Below are 14,984 nucleotides of genomic sequence, written 5' to 3'. Positions count from 1 at the left end.
ATTAACTTTTCAAAGTAAGGTCACTCTTTATGGGTAAAAGGTGATATTATGTAAGTCTACAGCCTTTGTGGAAGACTTTCTAAGGGAAACTGACTCACATTCACATTTAAACATGAGCAAAGTCACAAAATGCCCATGAAGCCAGCTCATTCACTAAAACTGAATCCAGGTCAAACTATCAGTGTTCCATGACTTTACCACTCGCTTGGTGTGTCTGCTTCCTGAGAGAACAGAGCTATAAATATACTTCCCTAATTCTAAACACCAAAATATGTTTAATTACTTTTTATAATTTTAAATGTAAATTTATGAGCTACAAAATAAATTAAATAAGAGATGAAATTTTTTGTCTTCAGAATTCAGATTAATGTTCAAAAGGCAGTGTTTATTATTTTTACCACCTACAACTAGCACAAATGCCACAATTGACGAATCAACTCTCATGCCTTTCAAATAATGCAACATTGGTCAAATTACTACTTGACATAAGGGTTTGGAGTTTAAAAAAGGATTACTCTGAAATATTTCATACGCAATATTACTGGCACAGCTGCTAATTATCCCAAGGCCATAGAATGTTTGAAGGCTTGTTTTGGTCAAAATGGCTTGCAAGTGGAAATTCATGCGAGAGAATTGTTGAAATTGGTCATGAGAAATGCAAATTCTAGTAATTCCTGTAATAATTTATGTGCATTATATGATAATTTGGAACAACAAATTTGGGCTCTGGAAACCCTTGGCATCACTACAAATAAAAGTGCTGCACTACTTTATCCTTTGGTTGAATCTTGCTTGCCTAAGCATTTTTAAAGTGCCTATCAAAGAAGTGCAAATGTTGACCATGGTCCAGACCCAAACTGTAGACTGGACATTTATTAAAATTCCTGAAATCAGAAGTAGAATCCGAAAAACGCATAAGTTTAGCTATGGCTGGTTTTGGTTTGAAGAACGAAGTAACCTGCGGGATTAAATCTATTAAAACTGTTCATGAACGATCATCAACAACAGCAAGTTTGTTGAGTGCTGATTCTCCTACTAAGAAGTGTATGTTTTGCAGCAGAAAACATGATTTATTTAATTGTTTTAAGGCTCAAAAAATGCCATTTTCAGAAAGATGAAGGGCACTGCTTTCGCTGTTTAAAGGCTGGTCACTGTGCAAATAAATGCAGGAGTTCTATTAAATAATTAAGCAATAAAATTCACAGCATATTTATGTATTTAGAATTGCTTAAAAATAAAACTATGTTAAACAGCAATGAAAAGGAAACTAGCTAGGAAGAAAGTTCTGTGAATCTTTCTACCGTTAGCAACACATCACAAGTACTTTTGCAAAACCTAAAAGTAAAATTAATTGGAAATAATTGTACACTTTTTATGACACAGGATCACAAAAATCGCATTTAAGGAAGGGTTTAATTGCTACTCTAGGCCTTATACATTCTAGACTACAGATTTTTGAGCCATGCCCTGTTTGGAGAAAAACTAACATCTGAAAATTTACATAATGTCTACAAAATTAAGCAAAAGAGTTTAGACGATAATTTTACTTGTACTTTTGATATTTATGAACAAGATACAATTTGTGATCCTGTACCTTCTGCCTTAAATGGATCATGGGTTAAAGAGCTCCAGTCCATGAATATACCATTTTATGACACTGAAGATTCATCAGGGCCTATTGTTCTTTTAATTGGTGCAGATATGGCTGGTCGACATTTCACAGACAGAAAAAGAGTACTTTTTAGTGGCATTGTAGCCATAGAAACTTACCTGGGCTGGACACTAATTGGTTAAAGCACCAATGAATGCCTGAAAGGGAAGATACGGCGATGACGACTGTAACAATATATGCGAATGCTACCAATATTTCTGACCTTTTTTTTCATTAGACATCTTAAGAATATCCGATCCAGTCGAAGTAAAATCATGAAAGGAAAAGAAATTTCTAAAAAAGAAATATTTTCAGGAAACTCTATGAATTAAATATGATGAGCGGTACGAAGTTGACTTACCATGGAAAGATGATCATTTGCCTTTCCCCATCAACAAAAATATAGAGATAAGAAGACTTGAAGTTTCAACAAAAAGGCTGAATTCAGAAAAATTATTTGATACTTTAAACTTTAAACAATGGACAGAATTTGGAATAATAGATGATGTCACAGATGGCACATTCACACCTTTTTGGGATCCAGAATCCAGCTGATTTGCCTTCTCGAGGATGTTCTGCTAGATAACTGTTATCAAGCAAATGGTGGGAGGGACCCACTTGGCTATTAGAATCATCATCTAACTAACACGTCACAGAACAAAATTTTGATGAGCATTCTATAGCTAAGGAAAAGAGAAAAACAAAATCTGATGGGTATTCTTCTATCTGTTCTCTAAGTTACTCAAATACTTGTAGCTACAAAGCTGATGAAAAGAAAAATAATGGATGCAGAATTTACGGATCAAGTTGGTACAATTATTATTTTTCAAGCTATGACAAAGTGATACGGTTGATTGTTTGGATAAAAAGATTTTTTTTTAATTGTCTAAATGTCTTTGCGAATTATTGACGAGTTTTCTTTGGTTAAAAGGACAAAACATAAAGTCAGAAAAAAGAAATTGGGACCCTCATCCAAATATAGTTGAAATGTATTTTGCTTTTGCTGATCAAACACCTTTGCTTCCTGGTGCCTTCACACACTATCTACATGCCCTTCCTATTAATCTGAGTGATGGATGTGGTAGAAATATGACTCTGTTTCTTGTTATGAAGAGATACAGTTGCAATTTAAAAGAATATTTGAAAAGAATGGGTGTTTCTGGTCACACAGCTTTGCTACTGTTTACTCAGCTTTTAGAAGTTTTAGTTCACTTGCAATAACTGACTTTGAATGCTGTCTTGAAGGCCTCTAATTGGTTTACAATTCATATAATTCAGAGGAAGGTGGAAATATAGCATCAAAAGCACTACCAGTAATACAGAAATTGGTCAGAAGTATTCTGCATAAAAACCAGGAGTGGAAGAGAAGTCAGGACTATCCAAAGACTAGACATATTGACTTATGAATATATGGACTTTAATTTCGTTCTTTTATGTTTTTCCATTTAATTTTAAGTTTCCTTTAACATTTCTAGTAGGTTAAGTTGTTTTCCAACAACTTAAGATGGGAGGATCATCCGTTTAGAAGAAACGCATGTACAATATTATGTTCGTTTACGTGTCAAAAAACTATTATGCTACCAGCGTATCACAGACTCTTAAAAGACTAGTAAAAATACTCTAAAGTATTCATTTATTAACTTAAGTAAAACATTACTCATGTAAAAAACATGTCATTCTTCTTTAATAAGCCTAACTTAACTACAAAAACATATTTTCCTAATTCTATAAATTGTTTTGTTGCCACTTCTAAGAAATTAAACTAACAATAATTATTAGTGGCCAAACGGCATTAAATAAAAAATTAAAGGAAAGTAAGTAAAGTTAAATTGAAGCACGTATAAAATAAAAACTACATTCATTTGAAATCCAACAACATGTGCGGATTTCTTTAAAGTGTACGAAGACTTTTGTGAGGTAGCTTTTCTGCTACTTTTTTATTATTGATTTTCCAAAAAAAAAAAGTTTTAATATGTTCATAAAATAATTAATGCAATTTTGCTGAGAGAAATTTATAGATATTATTAAAAAATTTTCACTCTAAAATATTAATTTTTATCAATGAAAAAGCAATATTTCACTGAAACTTGTAAGTGTACGAAAGCTTTTGTGAGCCACTGCAGCTGCTAACTGATCCAGTACATCTAAATATATAGTTCACCACAGGTTAACAGATATGTATGTGTCTTTATAACTAGTGACCCATATGTATGCTTCATCATGAAGATTTGCAGAAGACAGATAATTACCAGTGTTAGACCATTGGACATAAGTTAAACTGGAATGCATTTTTTAATTTAGACAAAAAATATATTAAGCTTACTTAAGTTCTAGCCCCAGTTCTAAAAATGAAAGTCCCTCAAGGAAAAGGTGAACTCGAAAGCTAAATATCACTATTACATTACTTACATATGATGAAAAATCTAAACTTCGAATGAAATCTGAACTACAAAAAGAAATACAAAACTTAATGTAGATGATAACATCAGTACGTCAATAGCCAGAGAATTTTCCCAATACAATGATGTATCGAAGATGTATTTGTCAAATAAAGCCGCTTTCAACAATGAGCTTTAAAAATTCTACAATATTTACATTGATTCAAAAACCTGAAAAGATTTCAGGGCTGGATTTATCAATCTCTATAGAAAACTTCTGGATCAACAGATTTTAAAAACCACAGACTACAAAAATACTACTTTTTGGTAAACCATGTTGTGGCAAAAATTGCTGCTAATATTTAGCAAAGGCAATATTTTCTTGGAAAGAATTTGAGCTTTTCATTACTGTGCAACAAAATATGACAGTTTAGACCTCTCTGAACATAATGGTTTATTAGAAATATGAATTCATGGTGACTATTATTTGGCAGAGATTTTTCTTTTGTTTAAGAAGTTGATATTCTATAGCCAAATAGCACCAAATATCAAGACATATACTAAAATGTGACAGATAATATATAATGATCAAGAAAAATCAGCATAGCATGCATCAATCTACAGCATAATCCTGATTCTGGTTGATAAATTTTGTCCTTACCCTTTATTCCTTTGGCCTTTTTTTCGTAATATATTAGCATGTTAAATCTATATATCTTTGTTGACAGATTTTTGAAAGCAAAAGGAAGCTCCATGTCATTTTAAACAAGTGGACACAATAATTTTGATTATCAATATATAATGGCATGCTGTTTAACACTATTCACTGCGCATAAATAATTTCTGATTTCTATAATCTATACCACATAACTGTTCAAATATCGAGTTTTAATGAAAGTTTCCCAATACAGCAAACATCATATGTGTAAACAGTTCATGCTGGTGTGTTTAATCATATTTTGTCAAATGACTTTTGGCATTTGAAAGAAAGAGATTTCCTTTAGAACACTGAGTTGTGAAATTAAAAAAAAAAAAAAATAGTATGATTAAGTACAAGGTGTCTGAATTGGAACTATCACGCTACCAGATTAGAACCATCATTTACTTCCAGCTCTGTTACAAAAATAGAGCAACAGAATATCACCAAATCATGAGTACAGCTTTAGGTAATAATGTTGTATCACATGCCACAGTGAAGGTGTAGTACCGAAAGTTCAGAAACAAGGACTATGGCAGTCAAGAAGCAAAGCGCTTTTGTCAGCCTCCTGATGTTTACAAGACCTGCCTGTAAGAACTTGTCAAAGGAAATCAGTATACAACCATTCGAGAACTTGCTAAGGAGTTCAAAGTTAGTGCCATGTCTATTAGTAGCACTATGCATTGCATAAACTTGACGTACAAGTTCAATCACTGGGTGCCGCATGAGCTGACTCAAGCAGATAAGGGCATACGTGATCGGGCCTGCCCTAATATGCTTGAATACCAATGCAAGAACAAACATTCTGGACTGGATCATCACTTGCGATGAAAAGCAAATTTAATTCAGCAACCCAGGCTGAAAAGGGAGTTTGTCTGCACTCGGTGAGCCCATCGGCAGCATCGCAAAGCGTAATTTAACTAAAAAAATATCAGGCTTTGTATCTGGTGTGAGTAGCGTGGCATTATCCACAAAGAGTAGCTGGAAAAAGGTAAAACCCTGGACTGTAAGGTGTACAGCAAGATGCTAGTTCATGTTGACACTGCTTTCAAAGGAAAACTTGGAACTGAGTTCTAGCATAAAAAGGTAATGTTCCATTAAGATAATGCAAGACGTGTCTGCATTCACTGGCTGGACTCGAATGGAAGCTTTTGCCACACCCACTATATAGCCCCGACATCACTCCTTTGGACTTCTACCTTTTTTCACACCTGCAGCTACATCTTGCTGGTGCATTCTATGCAGGATGTCCAAAATGAGGTTGATCTGTTTTAGGACTCATGGCCACCAAGTTTCTGGGCCAAAAGCTTTGAAAAACTATCAAAACATTGGTAGAAATTCATAGATTAGTGATTACTACCTACACTAAAGGTACTGCTTTGTTTTGTTTTTCTAAATTTATTAAAAATGTTTTTTGGCAGAAAACTTTCATTATAACCAAATATTTCTGAGTAACTATTTGTTAAATAAATATCTAATTGGAACCCACTGATAAGGCAAGAACAATTTTAAATGCAAGATAAAAGAATTGTTACAGCAAGTAATCCCCAAATTTTTAACGTGGTCAACTTGATTTCCACTTCTAATTAAAACTAAGAAGAGCAGGTAAAAAAAAAAAAAAAATTATTAACTTTCCTGATTAACATAAGAATTATAGAATACTCTTAACTTTATATGCATTCATTTTTCAGGATGCCATGCTAATGGAACTCACTTTTAAACAACTGAAAATATATTAACTGATCCATCCTCATTTAAATTAGGAATTTATTGCATCCAACAAAACCAAATTTCAGCATTTGCATGAAAATATTAAAGAAACAAATTTGAAGAGGAGAATGTTTTATAAAGATGTATTTATAACACAAACATACTTTCTACAAAATTTGGCAAAATAGGAACAAATGTTATCTTTACTCTACCTTTCAGATGATTTTCTTTTTTGAGATGATTTAGATACACTTTTGCTAACTTTTGATACTACATCCTTACATGGTGCATTAATACTTTTAGCATCACATGCAACAGCTATTTCTTGTTCAACAAGAGGGTTTGCAACTGAAGATTTCTTGTTTAAATTTGATGCATTTTTCTCTTTAAAAAAGCATAAAATATTAACATTAACAAAAAAAACCATAATTAAAAAAAAATATTAGAAACATCAGGTTCAAAAGGCTATATTTACCTGCTTGTTTTGAAAACATACTCATGATATTATTTTTTCCAAAATTCTTTGCTGTTTCCTAAAATTAATATAATTAAAAAAAAAAAAAAAAAAAAAAAAAAAGACAATTTATTCTTCTGAACCACATGCTTTTAACTAAGCATAATTAAGATTTTAATTAGAATTTATCACTGCAACTGAGGTAGCACTTTAAAACACATTTACTTACCTGGACACTTTTATTTTTGCCCTTTCCTTCTACTCTGGCATTTTCTTTTTTAACATTCGAAGATTTTTCATTTTTTTGCCACATAGCCATCAATGTATTTTTTTCTTTCTTCTTTAAAAAAAAAAAATGAGAAAGAGAGGTACTAAACAACTTTAGAGAAATTAGATTATATTTTTTAACATATTTTAGCACATTTAAAATACACTGATTCCGATATTAAAATAGATTAATTCCGATACTAAAATTTTGCTTCATTAAATAAAAATAAAAAAAAAAAAACATGTACAGGTATAACTCATTAAAGAAATAATAACAATAAAACTAAAGTAAAGGTAAAATTTATTGCAAGAGGAAAACCTTATGTATATTTAAACATTCATGTAACTATTACGGTTCTCCAAGTTAATGACTATGCATGATTCAAGATGTCCCATTTGCTATTCGTCACTTCCCCCCCCCCATATAGCATACAACATAACAGCATATGGAACTCAAATAGTAAATTGATTCGCCTTGATCTATGAGGTAACTGAGATTACATTAACTACTGGAAATGGCTGCCACTTGCAAACAGATGCTTAAATGATAGTCCATGTTATTACACGCTTTAGCAGCGAATATTTTAACCCAGTGCATAAATTTTATGATTTCTACCAGTCTGCTTCAATTTGCAAAAGAAATTAGGAGGTGACAGATCAGACTGCCATAGTATCCAAAATCAATCAAAGATAAAATATTCATGGAAAAACAATTCAGTTAGAGCCAAATGCTTTTTATATATAATTTTTAATTTTTTTTACCTTTATTTCTTTCTTCTGTTCAAATTTAAATTAAGATATGAACATTTTCATATTTAAGAAACCTTTAATTTTTTTTTTTAAAGAGGGCAATAAATTTATATTATAATCTGATAAAACTTTGAAATCCTAAGATAACAGACATTGAAGATTTTGAATTTATTTAAAAAAATTTGGCCTGAAATAGCTAGCTACACATGCTTTAAAATATTTGATACTGAAGCAGAACACAGGACACTAATACACAAAGCAAAAAATTCAAATGTACAGTGAACTTCTACTATCTGAAATGGACTGGAAAGTGAAACATTTGGTTTTCCTAATATGCCTTTTCCTAATATACTTAGAAAAGATTCTAACCTCATTTCTAATTGCAAAAAGTATTTCTAAAATAAATATTTGGAAAATCCAAATTTAGCATCTTTATAATTAGAAGATATTTATAAAAAAAATATTGAAAATTATCTAAACAGAAATATCTCATATTTATGCCTCATTTTCTCCCACAGGACACCTATACCCAAGCAATATCTTTAATGGCCATTTCATATACTATAAAAGCTTAGTTTTATTTTAGGCTAATTATTTTAGAATTACACAGCATACTTTGCAGCAATTTTTTTTTTTTTTTTTTTTTTTGTTCTTGCCAAATGAAATAGTAGACAAAATGTTCTTAAAAAATACATTAACAGACTTCAGGGAAATATTCTTTCTTAGGAAAGTGCAAAAACTTATTCTTCAATCCACAGCTAGTTTACACATGACATTTTGAAAGAAGAATAAATTAAAATAAATTTGATGAAGAATAAAAAGTAGCAAACAATATTTCTCATTTCAAGTTATATTAACATCTTTTAGTTTGTTGCCATGCAATGAATCTGTTTACAGATTTAAGATGATAATTAATCACTGATAATGAGAAATAGAGCTTCTGGATCATTTTAATACATAGCTAGTAAAATTATACAGAAAAAACTGCAATTCAATATCAAAACTTGTAAAAATATATTACACCTAAAAGAAATTCAAAAGATGTTTACATATTTTTAGAACAATTTAGGAGCTATTTAATTACTATTCAAAATGTAAAAAAGTATTTTTTTAATATTTGATTTGATAGCCTGTTTTCTGGACTATAAGTCTGTATTGTGATTTCCAGGACAGATGGGCTTTTCATAAAAATTTCCAGCCATATAGATTTTAATTATTCTTCCCTATTTTCCAGAGTCTATCAACTGTGGTGGGTTTGCACTTAGAAAGAGCTCTTAAGAGACCAAAGGCACAACAGGGTGAAATCTAAGAGGACTTCACAAGAATACATTAAAAAGGTATAAATGCAATACCTGTATCAGTCTTCATTTCTTCAAGGAATGCAGTGGTAATTTTTGAATTATGACTTCTCTTATTTTTAATTTCCCGCCGTAAGAGAATACTGTGATGATCATAAACCCCTTACTGAAACTTTCCTTGCATTAAAGGAACTAGGTATGTACACTTCTTTCTCTTCATTCTTGATTATTAACAGGCCTTTTTTATTGCTGGCATTTAGGTAAACCCATGCTTCATCAATGGTCACAAAGTATTTTCATTTATATCCTGCTAAACAAATTTCATAAAACGAGTTCTACAACTCTGCACTGAGCCACATGCCTCGGCAAAAACTGGTGATCATTATGTTTTTTTAGCTTTTTTAAGTAGTACATCTTGGTTTATTATTTTACTTATTGTTGCCATAGATGTATTTAAAAACTTAGCAATTGATTGTATCGGCAGAGTTTCTCTTGTTACTAAAGAACATTAGAAACAATATGTACCTTTTTGGGGCATTTCTTTGGAGTCTTCTTTTCATAAAGAAATAATGACTGACAGTTCTGATTAATAGAAATTTCATTACCATGCCCTTCCTAGCATATTCATATTTGAATTATTGAATACGAATATTTCTCTTTGGAATGCACAAACACTTATTCTTCAATCCTCAGTTTTTTGACATGCAACATTTTGAAAAAAGAATAAATTTAAAAGCAGCTAATGATATTTCTCATTTCAAGTAATAAGATGTTGTCAGAAAGTTTTATTCAAAACTACTTTTTTTAAAAAATTCTTTATTGAAATCGCTCTAAAAATGTATAAAACACCCTTTGCAGCTGATGTTATCCCTACAATCATATATTATGTGCAAAGAGACATATTGCAGCATTATGAAAAAATTAAGCATTTCTATACAAGCTATACTATACATTCTATACACTCAAGCAAAACAGAATTCGTTCTATGCAATTTTTACAGTTCTAACCGATGTTGCAATTTTTATATTTAACTAAAGTGACCACATTTTCATTGAGACAAAGCGGGACAAATGGAATGAAATGAGAATTATAATTTAGTTATGAAAGCAGACCAACAATTAAATATATATATATATATTTTATTATACACATTCCTATACTTGTCTATAAATATACAAAAATATATTTATTATTAACTATTGATAACTATAAAAATATTTGTAAAAAACAATAATTTAAATATTATGCTTTTTAATTAATTTAATATTTTATTTTAAAAAATTATTATTTTCTTTCGTGGTTATATTTTTTTAATCAAGTGAATACTTCGCAATAGATTCAAATCATTTATTAAAATATCGTGAAATTTCTCACATGAATTAGTCAAATTATATTTTAGGCTCAATACAAATTTTAGAGTTTTATGTTCAACTGGGTTTTTTTCAATTGTCCGTATTTTATTGACACTAGAAAAAACATGTTCTGTTGCTACATTTGTTCCTGGAAGGGAGAGCATGTGTTCTACAGTTTTCAAAACATTTTCATAAGGAATATTATTCTGTTTAAAATGAAGGAATAACTCCATCCATTTTTTGTCTGTTTCCACATTTGCAAACAAATAACATTTAATTTTTTCATCAGTAATGTATCATTTTACCAACGACATCTCATCAAAAAGATCATTTTCACAAATATTATTTTTTGGAAAATGGTTACTAATACAGTCAAAAGTCGTTAATCCGGACTAGTCGGGACTTTGGCGATTCCGGATTATTGATTTTTCCGGATTATAGATCATCAGTTTAAATCTCGTAAGATGGCATGCAGAAATTCTAAAATTAAAAATATGAAACCGTAATTTATGAAATAAAGAACAATTGAGATCTAAAGGGTATCAAAATTTACGAAAAAAAAAAAAAAAAAAAAGCTTAATATTTATTTGTTTATTTTATTAAACATTTCTTTCAATGTAAGTTGTTTAAGTTGCTTCGTTTTATGTGATAATACTTTCTCTTTAATTCTATAAACAGACATAATTTCTTGTTCAATTACAAAGTTCCGCTATTCAAGTCCCGTTAATTGCTGTGCCGAGAATACCGACTAACTTGTCAATCGAAATTTTTTCGTTTTCACTAACCTCTCTGTCACATTCTTCATGTCTTTATCCATTTTTTGCAGCAATTCCACTTTTTGTTTGTTGGACATCGAAACATACTTTCGTTTTGTAGATCCTTTGGAAGTTCCAGCATCGGAAATTCTATTTGACATAATTGAAAGTTCAAGTTTACTTTTATAAAATTGCTCTTAGAGTCTGCAAAAAATAATAAGCGGGATCCAATTCGAAGATTAAGGATCAACGCAATCATGAACATTAACTGAAATAGATAATTTTAGCTTAGACCGTCCGTTATAGATTAAACACGCAGGCGAAAACGTATTCTGCACTTGCGCACACGCATATGCGCAGTAGTCAAGGTCTTACGCGCACGCGTAAAACGCCTGTGCGCATGTGCCAACGCGGCGCATGCGCAGAAAGTTTTTAGCTTTGAGGTCCGGATTATAGATCATTCCGGGTTATGGGTGTCCGAATTAACGACTTTTGACTGTATATTAAAAAGATTTTTCCACATATTCCCATAAAATTTCCTTTTTTAATGTCACCCGATGAAACTTTTTAATATCCTCGAATTGAACAGTCCATTCTTCAAGATATACCGAGCAGTTATTACAAAAATTTCTGACTTCTTTCAGAAAAACAGACGTTTAATATGGCACCTTGTTCTTCCAACCTAGTGATGTCCTTTCGAATAACTAAAGGAACGTAATCGTTATCAATTCTTTATCGCAATTTTGTTTTTAAATTATTGATTTCATTTGCCACTTCCGTAATTGAAATTTTATCCCCTTCAATAATTTTCACAGCATTGCAAAATAATGTAGCTTGGTTGCGGATAAACTGAAGATAAATTTGTGATGTGTCATTTTCAAAAAACAGCTGCAATATTCTTGGACATTTATCTTGGGATAAAAAATATGATTTTAATGGTTCGTATATTTTAAAAATATTTTCTACAGCTGGTAAAAGAACTAGCCATTGTGATTTGCTGTAACCAGTAATTCTTTTATATTCGATTTCTGCGCTTTCACAAAAATCCTTCAAACTTTCGACACGCACAGTATATATATATATAAAAATACGAATAAATTTTTGCAGTAATATTTTCAACATCCACCGAAAATAAGTCAGATTCTGTTTGAATAGTATTGCGTAGAATATGCACTGCACAACCTACTCGAATAATTTTTTGGTTCAAACGTTTGTTAAGTTTCGTAAAATGTTACTGATGCATCTTCTAGCTTTTCCACCAAAATTTGCTTTAGTGTCAATAATAAAATTATTGCCTAGTAATAGATAATAATTTTATCGTTCAAATTATTCTTTTTAAAATAGTACTTATCTAATCAAAAATTATTTATGAAGTTTCACCCGGCAGCCACCCAGACAGTGTGGTTAAGGAAGCCTGACTGCGATACCGAAGGGCCTGGGTTCGAATCCCGGAAATGGCACGGTTCTAACCGTCTGTCCCTTCATAGGAGGTAATGGTGGCCCACCTATTAGATGCCTCCATAATAAAGAGACCACCACGTCTGGCCTTAGTATAGATTAATGCAAGCTGTAACTGTTCACAATCTACCATTGGGGCAAAAAAAGTTTCACCTGGCAATGAAACAAAATCTAATATTCTAATTCGTGTTTCTGGATCAAAAAGTCTAACAATTGTGGGAAATAATGTTAAATCTTTGTGGTTGGAAGCATCATAATATTTATATGGGCATTCTGCAGTTGTGAAAAACGAATATGGTGAAAAACATTACAAATAATTGCTTCGGTTTTTGTCCTTGCACACGCAAATTTTTTTGTCGTAAAACGATTTCATCACTTGTGACATACAATCAATTGATCTGAAACTTTGATTGTGGTTTTTGGTGTGAAAATCAAGCTGCCCTTCAGCTAATGCTAGCTGTTCCTCCATTAACATATTCCTTGACGAGACGTAATCACAATGATCGAACACCACCGAGTAAATCTAACTCGTTACATTGCCTAATTTAGTTTAATATGCATGCATTTTATGTGTTTTTTCTTTCTTTATATTCACTATAATAATTAATAAATAAAAGATAATATATTTTTACAGTACAGTTAAAATAAGAAATGCAGATGTTTTCTAAAAAGCGGGACATTTTTAAAAATCGGCGGAACAGTCATCCAGAAAGCGAGACTGTTCTGCCAAAATTGGGATGTGTAGTCACTTTATATTTAACAGAACATACCAAAAAAAAAAAAAAAAAAAGTACTGAAATTATGCACATATTCAAAAATTTTTCTAAATTACTTAAGATACATTATAAGAAATGTATATAGAAATATCCCCGAAAAAATTAAGATTGATTTTAAAAAAAATATAATTACTTCAGGACTTTTCTTCATTTCTTTCACATTTTGTAGCTTTTCATCATTTCTGTTTTCTCCAGTAATTAATGGACTTTTCCCTATTCTTTCCTTTTTATCATCCTTCTGTGTTATAACTGTTAATGAAATACTGTTTCTCATCGTAACTCCAGTCTAAAAGATATATGAGAATTATAATGGTTTTAAGATAAAATAGTACTAAACTACATAAATTAATCATTCTTATTTTGAAGCTACTATAAATGAAGGCAATGGCATTCAAACTTTATGGCAGTTCGACCCATAAAAATGTATACGACTCCACAAAATAATTTTGCAGCCCAATCAGAGCATTGACCCTTAGTTATAAACCATCAATTCAAATATTTTAGGATTTTTATCCACATTGTGCTCTCACTATAAATTTCTGTGACCCATACTTATATTTACCATACGTAAACGGAAAGCATTGCAAAATTTTCTGCATGTGCTCCATGTACTTCTCTCTTTGGAAGTGAAAGGACTGGCTTTGCTACTTTCTTGTATGTGCTCCAATGAAGAAAACTTCAGTTATTTCTTAGCAAAGTAACATTTGAATCATTCTGTTTCATAGTTTCTGAATTAAACATTTTTATAATTCCAGGGAACCTTTTTTCAGTGAACTTGTAGAAGCATAATTGTTACCTCATGATGCAGCAAAAAGACAGTTTAATTAATATCATGCATCAAAAATATTCAAACAAAAGTATTTTGATATTACTGTGATACTGCAACTTATGAAGATTCAAAAAACATTGTAACAAATAATAAAAATATGGAAATCAATTTAACACAACTTTCCTATTTTATTTTTTAAATGCTATAAAAATTACCACTAATCTAAGATATTCTTACTGAAAATTAATTTGGAAATTCTGCATGATTATACTTAAATCTTGATTATTAACGTTAATTACAAAGATAATAAAAAATATTAATAAATAAATAAAATTATAAAAATGTAATTAACCCATTGATTATGCTGCTGCCCCCCCCCCCAAAAAAAAGAGAATGCTACAGAATTTTAAAATAAAAGACACATGGATGTGTTATTTAAAATACAGTTTAATTAAAATAAAATATTTATATCATTATTATATAATAAAGTTTATTATGGCCTTCTTCTTGACATTCTGTCAGACAATATGTGAATACTACATAAATTATGATACCATAAAATTCAAACTATATTTATTCATCCCTAACTAATTTAAATATTCTAGTTCACCCATCACAGCATCCTTTGCTATTTGATTTCATTTTTCTTCTTGTTTGTACTTTTACCAA

General features: G+C 30.7%; 1 protein-coding gene across 2 annotated transcripts in view; it reads right to left on the bottom strand.

Moving 5' to 3' along the window:
- Positions 1-14,984, bottom strand: part of LOC118187577 (uncharacterized) — a 72,478-nt gene that overhangs the window by 18,385 nt on the left and 39,109 nt on the right. The window contains exons 7-10 of one of the 2 annotated variants that reach the window (XM_035357825.2): positions 13,680-13,832; positions 7,120-7,230; positions 6,912-6,969; positions 6,649-6,820 (exon numbers count right to left, since the gene is read on the bottom strand). In XM_035357825.2, the coding sequence (XP_035213716.1) occupies positions 6,649-6,820; positions 6,912-6,969; positions 7,120-7,230; positions 13,680-13,832 (494 nt within the window). The remainder of the gene's footprint in view (positions 1-6,648; positions 6,821-6,911; positions 6,970-7,119; positions 7,231-13,679; positions 13,833-14,984) is intronic. The other variant, XM_085814607.1, reaches the window with a different exon arrangement.

This window comes from Stegodyphus dumicola, chromosome 1 (assembly GCF_044657685.1).
Source record: "Stegodyphus dumicola isolate Sdum_Otavi_A_Nest chromosome 1, ASM4465768v1".
Lineage (NCBI taxonomy): Eukaryota > Metazoa > Arthropoda > Arachnida > Araneae > Eresidae > Stegodyphus > Stegodyphus dumicola.
The sequence above is the reverse complement of the archived record's forward strand: the minus strand, read 5'-3'. Positions and strand labels throughout refer to the sequence as shown.